This window comes from Oryzias latipes, chromosome 23 (assembly GCF_053564925.1).
Source record: "Oryzias latipes strain Hd-rR chromosome 23, Olatipes_Hd-rR_3.1".
NCBI lineage: Eukaryota > Metazoa > Chordata > Actinopteri > Beloniformes > Adrianichthyidae > Oryzias > Oryzias latipes.
In genome coordinates, this window is record NC_136259.1 from 6,128,080 (window position 1) to 6,142,837 (window position 14,758).

Genomic DNA, 14,758 nt, shown 5'->3' on the forward strand with positions numbered 1-14,758 from the left:
TGTTAAAGCAATTAGGCAAAACAGACGGCGAGAGCGCCGGGGCTAAGCGCGGGAAGGGAGGAAGGACCAGTATTTCCATATTGGCTCTTCAGGACACGAGCGCATTGGTGGCAGCGTGAGTGAACGCGGGGGTTTTGTCGGAGGCACTCGGCTTGTTTGTGGATTTCTCAGAGGGAATGAGGTTAATGGGAGCTCGACTTTGTTTACTGACAGCCCGTCAAGCCGTTCTTTTCGGAGAGCACAGAGAAAAGGGCGAAGATTTCCTGTAAGCAAAAAGAAAAAAATGTTGAAATGAAAGGAGGAATTACAAGAACGTTTACTGGTAAACAAGCCCAGAGCGGAAACTCTGAGAAAAGCACTTCTGGGAGACAAAAAAGAAAGAAAAAAAAAAAGCTGCCTCATTTGGGCAAATCTCTCAGGTGTAGCCATCAAAAGCACTGTCGGCTTGTACACAAAGACGTGGCAGGAAGGACCACCTGGAGACAAAAAGTGACATTCGTTTGAGCGTAAATTACTCAAACAAGCATGCCAAGGAGTGGCATTTAATACTTGATGTTTCCCACAGGGAACGGCGGTGAATGCCTCTAATTCCAACTCTGAATTCTAAAACACAGACACTTCGAAAAACAAACATGCACTGGAAGTTGTGTGTGTTGGGATGAGGGCCTTCTGGGATGCTAAGTAGGACAGCAGCTCATGTTTGTCTCAGGCAATGCTGCAGAAGAAAAAAAAAAGGAAAAAATAACAAGAAGCTGGCTTTTATTGCATTATTTTTATGTTACAGTGAACGTAGTTTTGCTTTGATGTTTTTTGTGCACAATTTAATATGACACAGATACAGAACGGCATCATTTTTAGAGCAGAAAAAGATCAGATGTTTGTTTTGGTTTTACCGCCGCCCTGCAAAGCTCAAATTTCTGCAGGCATGATTCTGAGCAGATTTTGCAAAGAAGCAAAGGAATCCGCGATCAAATAACTTCAAATTAAGTAAGCAGAGGCGAGGTAATGTCGGGTGAAGCAGATCTGTGCTAGAAACTTGTAACACGCAACTAATAATACTAAATAGGCACATTTTACTCCAGCACTTTGCAAAAAGCTTAATATACTGGTAAAAGGTGTAGAGAATTAGCATGTTGGATTTTCCAAAATAGAAAAAGAAAAAAAACTCTAAAGTTTATCATCTAGTGTCTTAACACTTCTGTCTGGTTGGTATTTTTACCAAGAAATCTCAATTCTTATTATTATTATTATTATTATTATTATTAACAAAAAATGTTTTTCAAGTTCCACACAGATTTTTATACTGTGTTATCAATTTTCTGCAATTGTGTAAAAAAAATTTCAATCTTACTGTTGTTTTTTATTGTTGTTTTTTTTATGTGTCATTTTTCTTACATGTATGCTGTCTGCCATGAAGTGTACTCCTGTTTTTAATATAAACTGTTATTGAACAATTAAGGCTCATTTCCAATGAGTTGACTGGAATTTTAAGCGTTTCCGTTATAAAATGGTACCAAATCGCACTATTTTTGTGCCCTCGTTGGTTGTAGGAAAATTGAACCGACTGGTTAGGGCGGAGCTACTGTTGAAAGACATTAATTGGCTTAAGGTCATGACAAAAGAAAGTGCTAAGAAAGCAGCTGTATTCCTCTTCGCTATGAGTAAATGTAACTCAACCTTTGGATTATTTTAGCTGAACTTTGAGTTGAAAGCCTAACCCATTTCTTGGATTAGAAAATGATCAGCCAACCCTGTTGGGTTAAAACTGCCCAGTGCGTGGTCAGTCTATATTTGACCCGACAAAAGGGCTACAGAATGACTAAATTTTGAGTATTTTTATCCCAGCATTTATGTAGCCATGAGAAGGCCCAAGTCTGGCTCTCCCTGTGCCGGTCCCCAGCCTGGATAAAATACAGGGTTGCGTCAGGAAGGGCATCCGGCATGAAACTCTCTGCCAAACCACTTGTGCGAATCAGCTGAAGCTGAAATGACCTCTAAAGGGATAAACTGAAAGGTGAAACTAAACCTGGAATTTAAAAAAAATAAAAGAATCAAACTGTTTCAATAACATATTTTACACAAATGGACTCTGTGGTTAGTACCACTGGGCAAATTTCGAGATTCTGTCTTCTGGCAAAAATAGGAATTCTGCCCCAAATCATCAACAAAAAAATCAACTGAAATATTGAAACGAAGGGATTTTTTTTAAATCCTGCCTAAAAGTTTAGACATGATCCATGCTAACAAAAAAAAATAAAAATGTAGCCCTTTTTTGAATTAATAAAGAGAAGTGGAACACAAAGTATTTCCCTGCAGGCTTTTTTAAAATTGCTGAGTCCGAGTTTTGCTTTCCAGTTTTAGTCAACAAAGAATTTTAGGGCAGTAATAACTTATCTGAGATCCGTATGATCATGCCGCTTAAGTACATAATCTCCAAAGGAAGCCAGTAGAGAAATTGAGGTTGGATGTGTCCCACATCCAATGTGTTTGTATGTCAGAGGGTTGCTTAGATACTCGTTTCATAGCGAGCGCTGACGTGACGGCGACTGAAAGAACTAATTGTGCTTCAGAGCAAAGTAAATAATGCACCTCAGTGCGGGTAAATATAATGATCACAGCAGCAGTTTGCTTTCAAGCTTGCTGCTGACAAACTCCAGCGATAAGTAGAGGGGAAAAAGGCAAAGCGGCTGTCGGTTTGATTTATTTACCTTCGCGGAACAAGAGTTACAGCGGATTTTAAAAATAAAAGTCTCATTTGAGCGTAAAAGAGCAACAGTTAGCCGTGAAAAAAAATCTGTAATATTTCAGTTTTTGCTTTCGTCACATAATTAATGTTAGTTAAAAAAACAAAACACTTACGGACAGAGAGAGAAATAATAACAAAGCATTTAAAGCAAATCTAATACACACCGCACAATTGAATGAAATTTCGATTAAAGGGAATTTCCAAAGAGAGTTGTAATTAGTTCCTGTTCAAGTCCTCGTCATGTATGTATACTGTGTAGTACAATCTATCAGACTATGTAGCGCCATATGGTCGCCATGGCCTTTGGGCTTTGTGGGAATTACTTCATGGAAAGAGTCCATGACAAGCAGGAGATGCTGTGTTTTGTTTTAAAAAGCAGAGAGAGTCTCTGAGTAAGAGAAAAAGGAGCCTTTTGAGCAGAGACGGAGGCTCTTCACAAAACTGAGGTTAAACCTGTCGGGAAGAAAATGAATTTTCCCAAAAGTCCTTAGATCTGAGCAAGATGCTAAAGTCTGGATGGTAGCCAAGTGAAACAAGTGACATGAAGCATCTGACTACTGTATCCTAGTAACACAATGAAAAAGAAAAAAAAAACAATGTAGGAATACAAATCGTTCCCAGACTGGGTAACATTTTCCTGCAAAACAAGAGAAATGATCGCAATGAAGGGTGTTGTACACAACAGCTGTGACTTGTTCTGCGCCAGATCGTCAACTTCTTAAACAAAAAGACAAGCGAAAAGTCTTTTTTATGGTTGAAATAAAAAATAAAAAAGTCTGCAGATCCCAATACTGAATACAGGGTTTGGTTTCATTATCCTCAAGGTAGAACAAAATGTAAAAAGGAATGTGCGGGTCATGTGAATGCTGAGACTTTGTATGGGTTTTCCACCACATGGTCATAGTTGTTTTTAAGTTTTCATAAAACAATAAAACCATCTTTATTAAGGTATTTCACCAAAAAAAAAAAGAAGAAAGCAATATTTCTTTAAAAAAAAAGCAACCTTTGTTAAAATGATTTAATCGTACAATTTAGCAGACATACGTATGAGTTGCTGGGAAAACAGGTAAGAATAGTGAATGACTAAAACTAAACAAACAAGCTCAATTGGAAATACAAAGTTTTGTATTAAATGTATTAACTATAATTTTAGTATACATTATCTTAAAGTCATATTCTTAGTTGATCTTTTTTGGGTTTGGATTTCTTCTTTCTTTCAGAGGATGCTGCGTCATCTTCAGAGGAAGCAGTAAACCATTCCGCAATATTCATGTTCTCAGCCATCACTCGTGATTCTTGTAAGTGCGTCTGCTAGGGGTGCAACAAATCATGGCTAGTCAGTGATCTGTACGGATCACTAGACTTGATGCGGCACACACCTGAGCCTTGTGTCAAATATTTCTCCTTAAAAGATGTAAAAACAAATTGTATTTGAGTATTTCTTTATTCCAATTGTTTTAAATTTCAATGCGTCCACTTGCAGACAAATGGATTCACGTACTTCTTTGTTTTCTTCAAAAATGTACGGCTGGGAAGCTCCAATATTGCTCGCCATTTTTGTTGCCCTGCTAATGCTATGTTGGGGTTGTAAGTTGGCGAGAGAAAGTGTCAACAAAGGGATGACGGGAAATGGGGGAGGAGTTACACCATATAAATGGTCCTGGCCACTACTGCAGCTGCTCTGCAGAAAACTATGTCCAAGAAAACAACACAGGTTCCTGATTTTTGCTAAAAACGGCATCAACATAATTATAGATCAAATGAGGATTGAAGTGCGACTTTAAATCAACAGACGCTGTCATGACTTTGAATTGCCACATTAACGTTGACGACCAAAGAAACTGATCATGCTGATAACAGAAGGCTGCTTCTTTAGAGATGAAATTTTGAACATGAAAGCTAAACAAAATCATAGAAAACAAATACCCTAATTGTACCGTCAAGGGTGGAAATGTTTGGTGTAACAATATTTTGTAACATATTGACCGTCTTAGGATGTTTGCTCTCACATGTGATGCTGCCATCTCAGACTATCCTGAACAAGGTTCAGGCTTAGAAACAAAAGGCCTTGCTAACAAAGCTTCCCATAGAGAATAGACTGCGGACTTGGTTGCTATTTACATACAGATGCACTTGCAGGAATTTGCATAATGTTTTCTGTAGCTGGATGCTCAGGGGAGCGGCAATGTAACATATTGGTGCCTAATGAACTCTAAAAAAAATTGATTTTCCACAGAGTAAATTAAGAAATGCATTATAGCTGTTAAAGCAATCTTGGGGGAAATCGGAGCCTTCCTCCACTAAACTACGCTTGATAAGTAATAAATTACATGTTACACTTATTTGCTTTAATTCATGCTAATTTTGCCCAATTAATGTATCACTGTAGTTCTGAGGGTAGCCACTAGAGATTTAATTATTTATTGAGTTTCCTGTGTTTGTGCTTGTGGGTCTGAGCTGTTTGTTGGCAAAGGTGTAAATGGCCATTCCTAGAATAATACGTGCAACAATACACGAACAAAGACTGTTAAACATTTTTCTCCAACACGAATGGATAGAAAAGCAGACCTTACAATTGGATTGATTTTGAAGTAGCTTTTTGGTTGATGTAGACGCTGAAAGATCATCATTAGAAAGCCTTGATCACAGTCTTTGTCTAGAGTGAGAAAGGAGCTTGCAAATATTGTTGATATCTTTATAGTGAGAGTACAAAAAAGATATTCAGTAAGACAAATATCTATATTTTGAATTTTATTTTGAAAACTGTTGAAGTCTGGTTTTTCTAAACCCGAAGTTTAGAATAGTTCAAACAACTTAACGATGCCATGACTTTTACTTAAAATAAAATTGTTGAAGTAGATTAGTGTTGCATATCAGCACGAAGCCGAATTTCTCCGCATCAGAATCCATTTTAATTGCATTAACTGTGTAAACGGACAGAGAGCTGTTCTTTAGGTGTCACAGGTAACATCCATGGTTTGAAGAATTAAGTAGAGAAACCTTGAATGGATTCAGGCAGGTGGGCTTTGAGGACTGGAGTTCAGAAACAATACTCTTGCAGTGTTTTGTCCTTGGGATGGACATGTTTTTATCCTTCTGAATTTCTCAGGAACAGTTGAGGCATAAGAGAAGATCAGCGATGGAGATTGACCATTTTATATGGGGGGTAGAGGGGTGAGAAGACCTTTGGAAGGGTGGCAAATGAGAACAGCAAAGTGGAAGACCATTACAAATGAAAGGATGAAAAACATACAGATTTCAGTCTTATTATTGATAATAATTTGAGGGGCTCCAAAATACTGCTTTTGTTTTTCTTTATAATGGTTAAAGAAGCTTTTACTGGTTACTTCTTAATAATCATTGTCAATAACTATTCCAATATTGACCAGAAAATGGTGGGGGCAATTGGGCAGCAAAGCTTTTAGCCCCTCTGGAGCTCTGCCCCGGGGAAGTACATGTTTTTTCTGTCACTTCTCCACTTTTTTGGGATTAGTGCTTTTCACCAAATTCCAGGAATGGAAAACAATCGTCCCTGGCATTTTCAAGAGTAAAACTAATGAATCTAGCCACTGCATTCTGATTTTTAACTGATGTGTCATCAGTGCAACTCCAAAAAGGATGTAATTGCTCCATTTTCTCCTCCCTCCACGTACAGATTGACCACGATTTCATGATAGCCATAGTTTATGCTAGTTTTCTCTTGAAACTGGACATTGGTGTTTGTGCAGGAAGGAACAAGGCCCAAGGAAAGAACCAAGCTGACCCCAGAACACGTTTGTGGTTTGTTGGATATCTGCCTCATCTCAGACAAAACAAAGTGATTTGTGAGCATGTTTGATGTGGATGAATCACCAAACTAAATCTGGGGTTTGTCCGGACCCTCTGATAGTGGCCTGACAGTGAAGGACTGCAAGCTTTCACAGCTGCCACTCTCTGACTCACATGCATGAAAATACACTCACATGGAGAGGGCCTCCTTCCTCTTTTCCTCCCCCCCTTCTCTGAGAGTGAGTCATTGTTTTGCAAGCCTTTCACTCTCTCCTATCACTCTCCTCTGACGCCACTTTTCCATTGGATCACAGCCCCTGCATGTGGTGACATGACACCAGGCCCGGCCTTGCACTACCTCAAAGGACTACCTCAAAGGGTCCAATGTTTTGAGCCAACTGCTGTTCCATTGCTTTTCACAACTTACCAGTGCAAAGGAGACTTTGAAGGCAACCTGCAAGTCGAAATCAAATGATCAATCCAAATGTACGTTGCCATCCGATAAAATTTTGACCAGCCACTAAAGAGCCTCATGAGAAAGCAGGGTGGATTTCTGGGAAAAGAAATGCTAGATTTGCTGGCATTGGTGCAGAAATGGCTAAAACAAGTATTTCTTTCCCCATCAACTGGAAAATGATTCTAGAACAAATGCACAGACTTTGGTACTGTCTTGGAAGAGTCAGGTTGTAAATAAATGCTCCTGCATGAGGATTTGCCGACGCCGCTGGAAAACGTTGAACACGTCCTTTGTTTCAACAAGCTGCAGAGAGGATAAAGGAGGATCTTTTTTTTCTTTTTTTTTTCCAAGCCACAGAAGACAAAATGAATCAAGGTGCTTATATAGAAAATAAAACAGAGGAACTTTGTGGAACTTCGGGTCGCAGAAACAGCATGCAAACCTCCAAAATGGAAAAGGGGAAGAAAAAAACAAAAAAAACGTCTGAATGTTAATGAAACTGTGGCCTAGTTAGCTATCAGCCAGCTGTCAAAGAATTAAAAAGGAGTTAACTGTACTTAGTTTCTCTTCCCTTCAAGTAGTTCCCCTGCATTCATTTCTGACGCATCCGCTAAATATGCACCCCATCAGACCAATATTAAAAAGCTTAGATGGCAATGCTTTTTCAAGTAAATTAGAGAAAACAAAATCTTCAAGATTAGTCAATTAAGTGCCACATTAGCCTGAGACTTAATTAAAAGATAGCGGGGGTATGTAGTCTTTAAGGATATAGAGATGCAGCGGGAGTGTTTAAACAGCAGACTGAACAAATGGCGCTTATTAAAAACTTGCCTGTGAGTCACTTGACACTTCACACATCCTCTGCACCTTGGGCTACATAAACAGTGTTAGCTCCCTTGGTTCCTACAATGCAAATCTCCAGGATGAGGCAAAAACTCCTCGTGCAACGGTTCCCCCATCTGAGACGTCGACGTCGCTCTTCCAAAAATCGTCGGCTTAACCACCGCGGGCGAGCGTTTGCTAAGCATATCACACTTCAGGCCAAAGAGATTCAAACTTCAAAAATTGCGGTTTAGGACGCGTTTTGTTCCAGAAGCTTTTGAACAAGTTTGGCTCCTGAGGTAATTTTTTTTTTTTTTTTTCCCTCCACCACAAATACTTCTTTCCAGATAACATGTGCATGCGTTATGTCAATTTCTCTGAGACGCATCCTTAATTAGACCTTTTGTTCTTCCGGAAAAGAAAGAAAGAGAAAAAAAAAACCCTGCAAGATGAGGAAAAGGCAGTTATTGTGTCAGAGGTACACTAAAACATCACAGTTCACTGCTCCTGTTGCCATTTCAGCGTCACTTTTTACCCAGAACAATGCGACAGCTGACAGCTCGCACCCAAGAATTATCACGCTAAACTGAATTATTTCTGCCACGTGTTAATTTATTAACAACCTGTGCACGCTCTAATGTAGCCTGCATTTGCATATACATTTTTAAACTAGCAAGCCCGACTGACTGCAGCATTCTTTCGAGGTAGTGGTGGCGGTGGCAGGATTAGGAATATTTCAAGCTGTCTTTTGTTGCTGCGTGTTTAAGTTTTGAAGAAGGGGGCAGAAAATAAAGGAATAAAGGCATACAGATCTCACGTCTGCAGGGCACAAATTCTTTAAGGGCAGATATCTGCACTTCATCACCTTGCAACATATGAGATGTGGCATCTTAGAAGTGTAGCCGCCTCCTCCTCCTCCTCCTCCTCCTCTTCTTCCTCACCGCCGCTGCTCCTGTGCCTGGCTCACGCTCCCTCTGCCTCAGAGCAGCAACTTTAACTTCGATTTCTACTTTCAGATTGCTTTCAAAAGCTGTAAGTTGGCTTTCTTTTCCGGTGACTCTCCGGAACCGTTCTGGTGAAGCACACATACAGTATTTATTACTGATGGACTCTTGGGTTCAAACACTAGAAGGAATATGTAACTCATAAACATTCCCAGACTGGCATAGCAGATGTGCAAGAAAGGCTTTTTTTCTATAAACCAGAGCTGCAGAGAATGTTTAGGCTCTCAAAGTTATAATATGCGTATGCCAGCAGAGGAAATGTGCTCAAAGCAGCATTTATTCATCTCTAAAATCTTGCTATTTTTAGAAGTATGTTAAAATACATTTTCTTTAAATAAAATGAGCAGAAAACCTAAGTTTTGTTTTATGTTTTCATAGTTTTCACCACAAAAAATACAAATTGCAGCTGCTTTAATAACTACAATAAGGTAAACTGATCCACCTCTTTTATTTTTCACTATAAAACTTCACGCAGTTGGTCTGAACCTCTGTTTAAAAAAGCTCCAGAAGTACGCACCTCTCTCTACTTTCTGATACTTACAGCATGCCATACAAAGGAATGAAGCAGAAGTTTAGTCTCAAAAGTTGCTTTAGCGTTTCTGTAAAAGTAGAGTTTAATGAAACTATGAAACAGTTTGAATTTATAAAAATATTTTAAAGGGTCTTTACACCTAGGAAACAATGGGTGATATTAAGATAGAAAAAGATAGATACTGCGGTGAAACTAGGGTAGAGACAACCTGAACCAAAGCATCACGATGGAACTCGACAGTGGCCTAGTTGGCCAGCAAGATTTTGAGTCTAAATGTAAAGGTACATACACACCGGCCGTATCAACTCGCATGTAACCCTTGTGCTATCTTAGATGACCCCACCCTTCCATTGAGGTGTTCTCCCTACCATGACAAAGGTGGATAAAGGTGGAAAGATTTCATGTAATCCATGGACACCAGTGAAGATCAAAAATCATTGAAGAAAAAAGGTTCAGCAGACTGTCTAGTGGGTCTAGATGACCCAACTCCCAATGGTAAAGTGCCTAGGATAGCACAAGGGTTAAACGGCCACTTCCAATAAAAATTTGATGTAAATGCACATAAACAATCGTTTCAGGAAGAAATCTAGTGTCTACTTGTCGCTACGCAAGTTTTTAAGTCCAGTCTCAGGCTCTAACTTTAAAACGAGCGTTCAATGATCGCGCGCTGGAAGTTAAACCAGTTGAACTATTGACTGCTAAAACCAGCCAACGTGTGGGTAGCATCTTTTTCAAAACACGGAAGTGCCAACCGGTTGAAAAGTGATCATGAAGGAAAAATTGCGCTTTTCCTGCCAGACCAGAATTCTATGACACTGAGTTTTTCCGATATCGAAATAGGGCCGTGAAAGAGTAACCTGTAGAAAGATTTGCGGGATTTGCCCTGTTTTCAAATTTCCCACAAAGCCTCTACCAATTGCAGCCGGCAGACAAGCGCTAATAAAGAGTAGGCAACTGAAAGAAGAAGAAGAAGAACCTTCCTATCTGCTTGTCCGGTGCGTGAAAACCACCGGCTTAATGTTCAATCATGAAACTGCGTATCGGGCATTCTTGAACGCGCAACACATGCCTGGTGTGAATGTCGTTTTTCTGCCAGAAACAACAAAACGTGATATGACCATTACAGCCTTCTGGCTTGAACCTTACAGAGGGGGATTTGGATGATCTGGAGAGAAGACTGACGTCAAACCAACCAATAAAGGATGTTTCGCTTTCAGTTGTGAGTTCAACTTTTGAACAGATCCCCTACATCAACATGAATGATTTGTATGATTGTAAAAAGTGACATTGATTGCTTAAGTTGTGCAAACCTTGAATTTCTTTCACCCAACTGCTTCATTCAAAACATGGGGGAGTGGACTGAACGGGCTGAAATGACTTTTGTTGGGTAATCCAAATCACCTAAACCAAAACAGTTTCTTTTAAAAAGCTTATGTAAAGACTACACAAGAGCCTATGCACCTTTGCACAATAGCATATGTTTGCTTGTATGCACATGGGTATGTGGAATGTGGAATTGATCTGTATCCATACTGCATACATGTCAATATGCATGTATGTGAAGGATTCTCCAGCCAACAAGTATGTTTGTAATGTGTGTGGATGAGAGTGTCTGAGGACAGGCCTTTGATAAACATCTACATATGACAGTAACATTGATAAAACTTGTTTTAGTCATTGCTACCCTTCTTAAGCATTTTCTTTAATCATCTTCCAACTTCTTGACACCCTTTTTCCTTTCTTGTACCCTTGTCCTCCAACTCTAGTATCTCACTCTCCCTCTCTTTTTCCATCCAGTCCCAAAAGAGATGGCACTCAAATATGACAAAAAGTAAAGCTTAGAATCACATACAAAAGGGATTTATACAAATAAACATATCGTGTGTCAAAAGCTACATAAGCCCCTGTTGTAACGGTAACATTTGTCCAACCAGGTCATCCGCTTATAATTGCTGCACAGGACAAGTCAAAACAGCTTGTACTGACAGACCTAACCAGAGTATAGAGCTGACCAGTTCATTTCTCAAATGTAGCTTACTTATTTTGCTTTCTTTTTTTTTTAACCTGTCCTGTCCAACGGCTGAGCAGACAAGTATGCGCAATAGGGAGTTCTGGATCTTCTAACACACTAGGTGTGTACTTGTAGAAATCCCTTTTGTAATTTAGGCTAAACCTTATTTAAATTGATCACATTTTTGCAATATTACGATCATGGGTCGACCGCTGCACCACGGCCGCCAAAAGAGGGAGAGTGCCCGGCCGTCCCTACACCAACACCCCTGCCGAAGCGGTAGAGGTAGTCAGCCCCCCCCCCCCCTCGGCACCAGCATGGAATTCTGTGTGATAAGAGGGAATTCGCCCACTGGGCAGTACAGCCAGGCACCCAGACCAGGGCTAGCAGAATCACCCCACAGCCCCCCAATGCCAAAGAGCAGGAAGGCATAGGAGCTAGCTCATTTTTCGCCCACAGTTGCCGAAGAATGTTTCAGTTGGGGTGGGCATCGGGTGCCACATTCCTGCTGCTTTTCCAACAAACAGCCTTTGCATCCTCATTAACAGAGAGGTAACAATGCAGCAATTCCTATTCATGTTTCCTTGTTTGTTTGTTTTCTGCTTTGATACCGATTACACAACAGCTGACAACTACCCCCCCCTGAGCTTTCTCCAAAAAGCTTTGTTAAAAAACACACACACACACACAAAACAGCTGTCGCTTGCGTTTGGCATAAAAGCGAGGCTGACACCCTCAACACTTGGTAATTTACAGCTTTAGAAGTTCTATTGTGCCTAAAAATCCCAGGAGATGCTACAAGTACACACCTGGAGGAAAAAAAAAGCTTTTACTTTTTAATCTATGCCACACATCATCATCACAACAACCGCCGCTGCTGCTGAACGGCTGGTAAACAAAGATGCAACAGGAGATGTAGTTATTTGTTACTTGTGACAGCTAAATAAACACATTAAAGCAAAACATCTGGGGTTTACTGCATGCTTGCGTTGTTTGTTGCTTTATTTTAGTTGCTGTATAAAAAAAGTGAATAGTGAATTCACATAAGAGATCCTCGAAAAAGGAAAAAAATAAAAAACCATCAAGACATCAAGACTCAATTGAATTATTTCCATCTCCTGTTTTGACATTTAAGAAGATCGACCTGTCAGTCATGTGTGTTTCAGGTGAGGGTGGCTGTAGACCAAAGGTAGAGCACTTGACCTCTGATCAAAGGATCACAGGTTCAGTTCTCACCTTGTCCAACCATGGATTGAAGAGTCCTTGGGAAAGACATTGAACCCCACACATTGCTCGTGGTGGTTACACGTTGGCGCCAATGTAAGCCAGCAGAGCCATCAGTAGCTGCGGTTCCATGTGCAAAATTTCTTTAATCGGATCAAAGACTGAATTGAACTGTGTACATGGGGCCCCGATTATAACAAACGTTTACATACGCCACACTTTCGGTTGGAATAAATCACTTTGACATGCGCAGAACTATATGCAATACCAGAAAGTGCTGGAAAAGAAGAAATAGCGAGTTCCATTGTAAACAAGCAAAGCTGCAGCATAGAACAAGATGATTTTCTAAATGTGCTTGTATCATTGTTCTGATTATTGTTAGGTGCTTGTTCGCTCATAATTATTTTTAATCCGTGCTTTTTTCTTGGCGGAACAAAGCCGGAGAAGGGTTAGGGTTAGACTAATACGTGCCAACAACAACATTTACTCTTGGCAGAACGTAAATATGTTGCAATAACATCAGCCTTTATTTTGTCTGGACGTGACTGGAAGCATGGGTTCACATGATTGTTTACACGGTTTCTCAGGACTGCGCAAAGTGGCCCTTCTGCTTTAAAAAGCTGCCTCTGTTATCTCACAAACCGTCCCAGAGCCGCTCCTCTGCTCCGAGACACAGTTCTCCTGAGTCCAAAGCCTTCTCCAGAGCGCACACAGTCACAAAGCACCCTCCCCTGCCCGCAACGCAAAGCTACGAGTCCGGTCGCTCTGCTCAGAGACACGGTTTGCTCGCGCAGATCATCCAGCCAGACTCCTCTGGAACGCCACACCGTCTATGCATGACGTTAAACCAGCGCAGCGGTGACCCACGATCAGGATAAGTTGTTTTCGTGGACCGCGATCGGATCAACAATCGGCATTACCCACCTATCTCGATCGGAAAGAAATTTTGATCCGAATGAGTCTGGTCGGGGCAGAGTATTCCGAACGGCGTGTTTCCATGACGCGTTTTTAATCCGATCAGGCATACATTCCGATTACTTTTGACCATCTAAACGCACCTAGTGTGGTAAGGGGGGGGAATAGGACTGACTATAAAGCAATTTAGGCCATAAAACAAGAAAGAAAAGACACCAAACACGAAATGCACGTCAAATCTGCTGCTCTACTCTTGTTCGAAAACATGTTCATAAAATTGACGCTCCTTCCGCGTGTGGGAGGAGCTCCTGTTAAAGGTGTTTAGCCTCGTCGCTACATGGAACCATTTACTGTACATCTCATTACAATCCATAGAAAACCCAGATAATGTTCAGAGATCAGGTTTATTTATTTTGAAAACTGTACAAAAGCATCAGTAATCACATCTCCATGTCTGGATTTGTGAGATCATTCAAAGACTCCTCCATGTACAGTGAGGTTCACCGTCTACTGCAGGAGCTGAATGAGAGAGACGACTTGTTGTATCAGTGCTTCCGTCTCTCTGTGACACAGTTTGATGACTTGCTAGCCCGCATGAAGGCCCGTACACACCGGGACGAATATTCGCCAGCCGTTATTCGCCAGCGTTTTCCAACACGTTTTTTGTGTTCAAACCCAGGCGATTTTCGCTGACGATGAGCCGAGCGAACATGCAATTTCATTCCCTGACATTAAATGCCGCTTAATGTAAAACAGAAATACCCCCTGTACACAAGGTGGCGCTGCGCAACTTTACGCTTCTTAAAGTCGCTTTTCACTCAGAAGAAGAGAGCAAGTATTTACGCGCTTGTCAGAATCATACAAAAAAAACATGAATATTTCAAGCACCAGTAGCTCTAGCTCCAGTTCCAGCGATGAAAAAATTATTGTTCTGTTGAATGAAGAAAGACGCCGGAAAAGACGCCGATTTTGGGTACATCCCATAGTTACGAGAAGAGAAGAACATGGGGAGTTTTATCGACTGGTACAAGAGCTGAAAATGTATCATGAGCGTTTTCTGGGATATTTTAGAATGTCCGTCAGTGACTGCATCTTCTTCGTCTTATTTCTTTACGGCAGTGTTGACGGTACTTGGCGTATATCGTCTTCGCCGTGACGTATGTGTGCTCAGCAAGACAGTTTTGTGTTTGAGCACCCCCAAGTTGTGTTTTCCTGTAACTTCAGAAGCTCCAGACATGTGTGCAAAAGCGCCATTCTCATTGGTCGTATAGTTTTTGAC

The 14,758-nt window shown here is 40.7% G+C and overlaps 1 protein-coding gene across 5 annotated transcripts in view; it reads right to left on the reverse strand.

Annotated features, from left to right (window-relative positions):
* Positions 1-14,758, reverse strand: part of mdfic (MyoD family inhibitor domain containing) — a 226,433-nt gene that overhangs the window by 176,463 nt on the left and 35,212 nt on the right. For 2 of the 5 annotated variants that reach the window (XM_023952127.2, XM_078941498.1), the window contains exon 5: positions 8,634-8,865. The exons of the other annotated variants lie outside the window; for them this stretch is intronic. In XM_023952127.2, coding sequence (XP_023807895.1) covers positions 8,684-8,865 — 182 coding nt within the window. In that variant the 3' untranslated portion in view covers positions 8,634-8,683. Of the gene's footprint in view, positions 1-8,633; positions 8,866-14,758 lie in introns of those variants that run through there. 5 annotated transcript variants of the gene reach the window in all.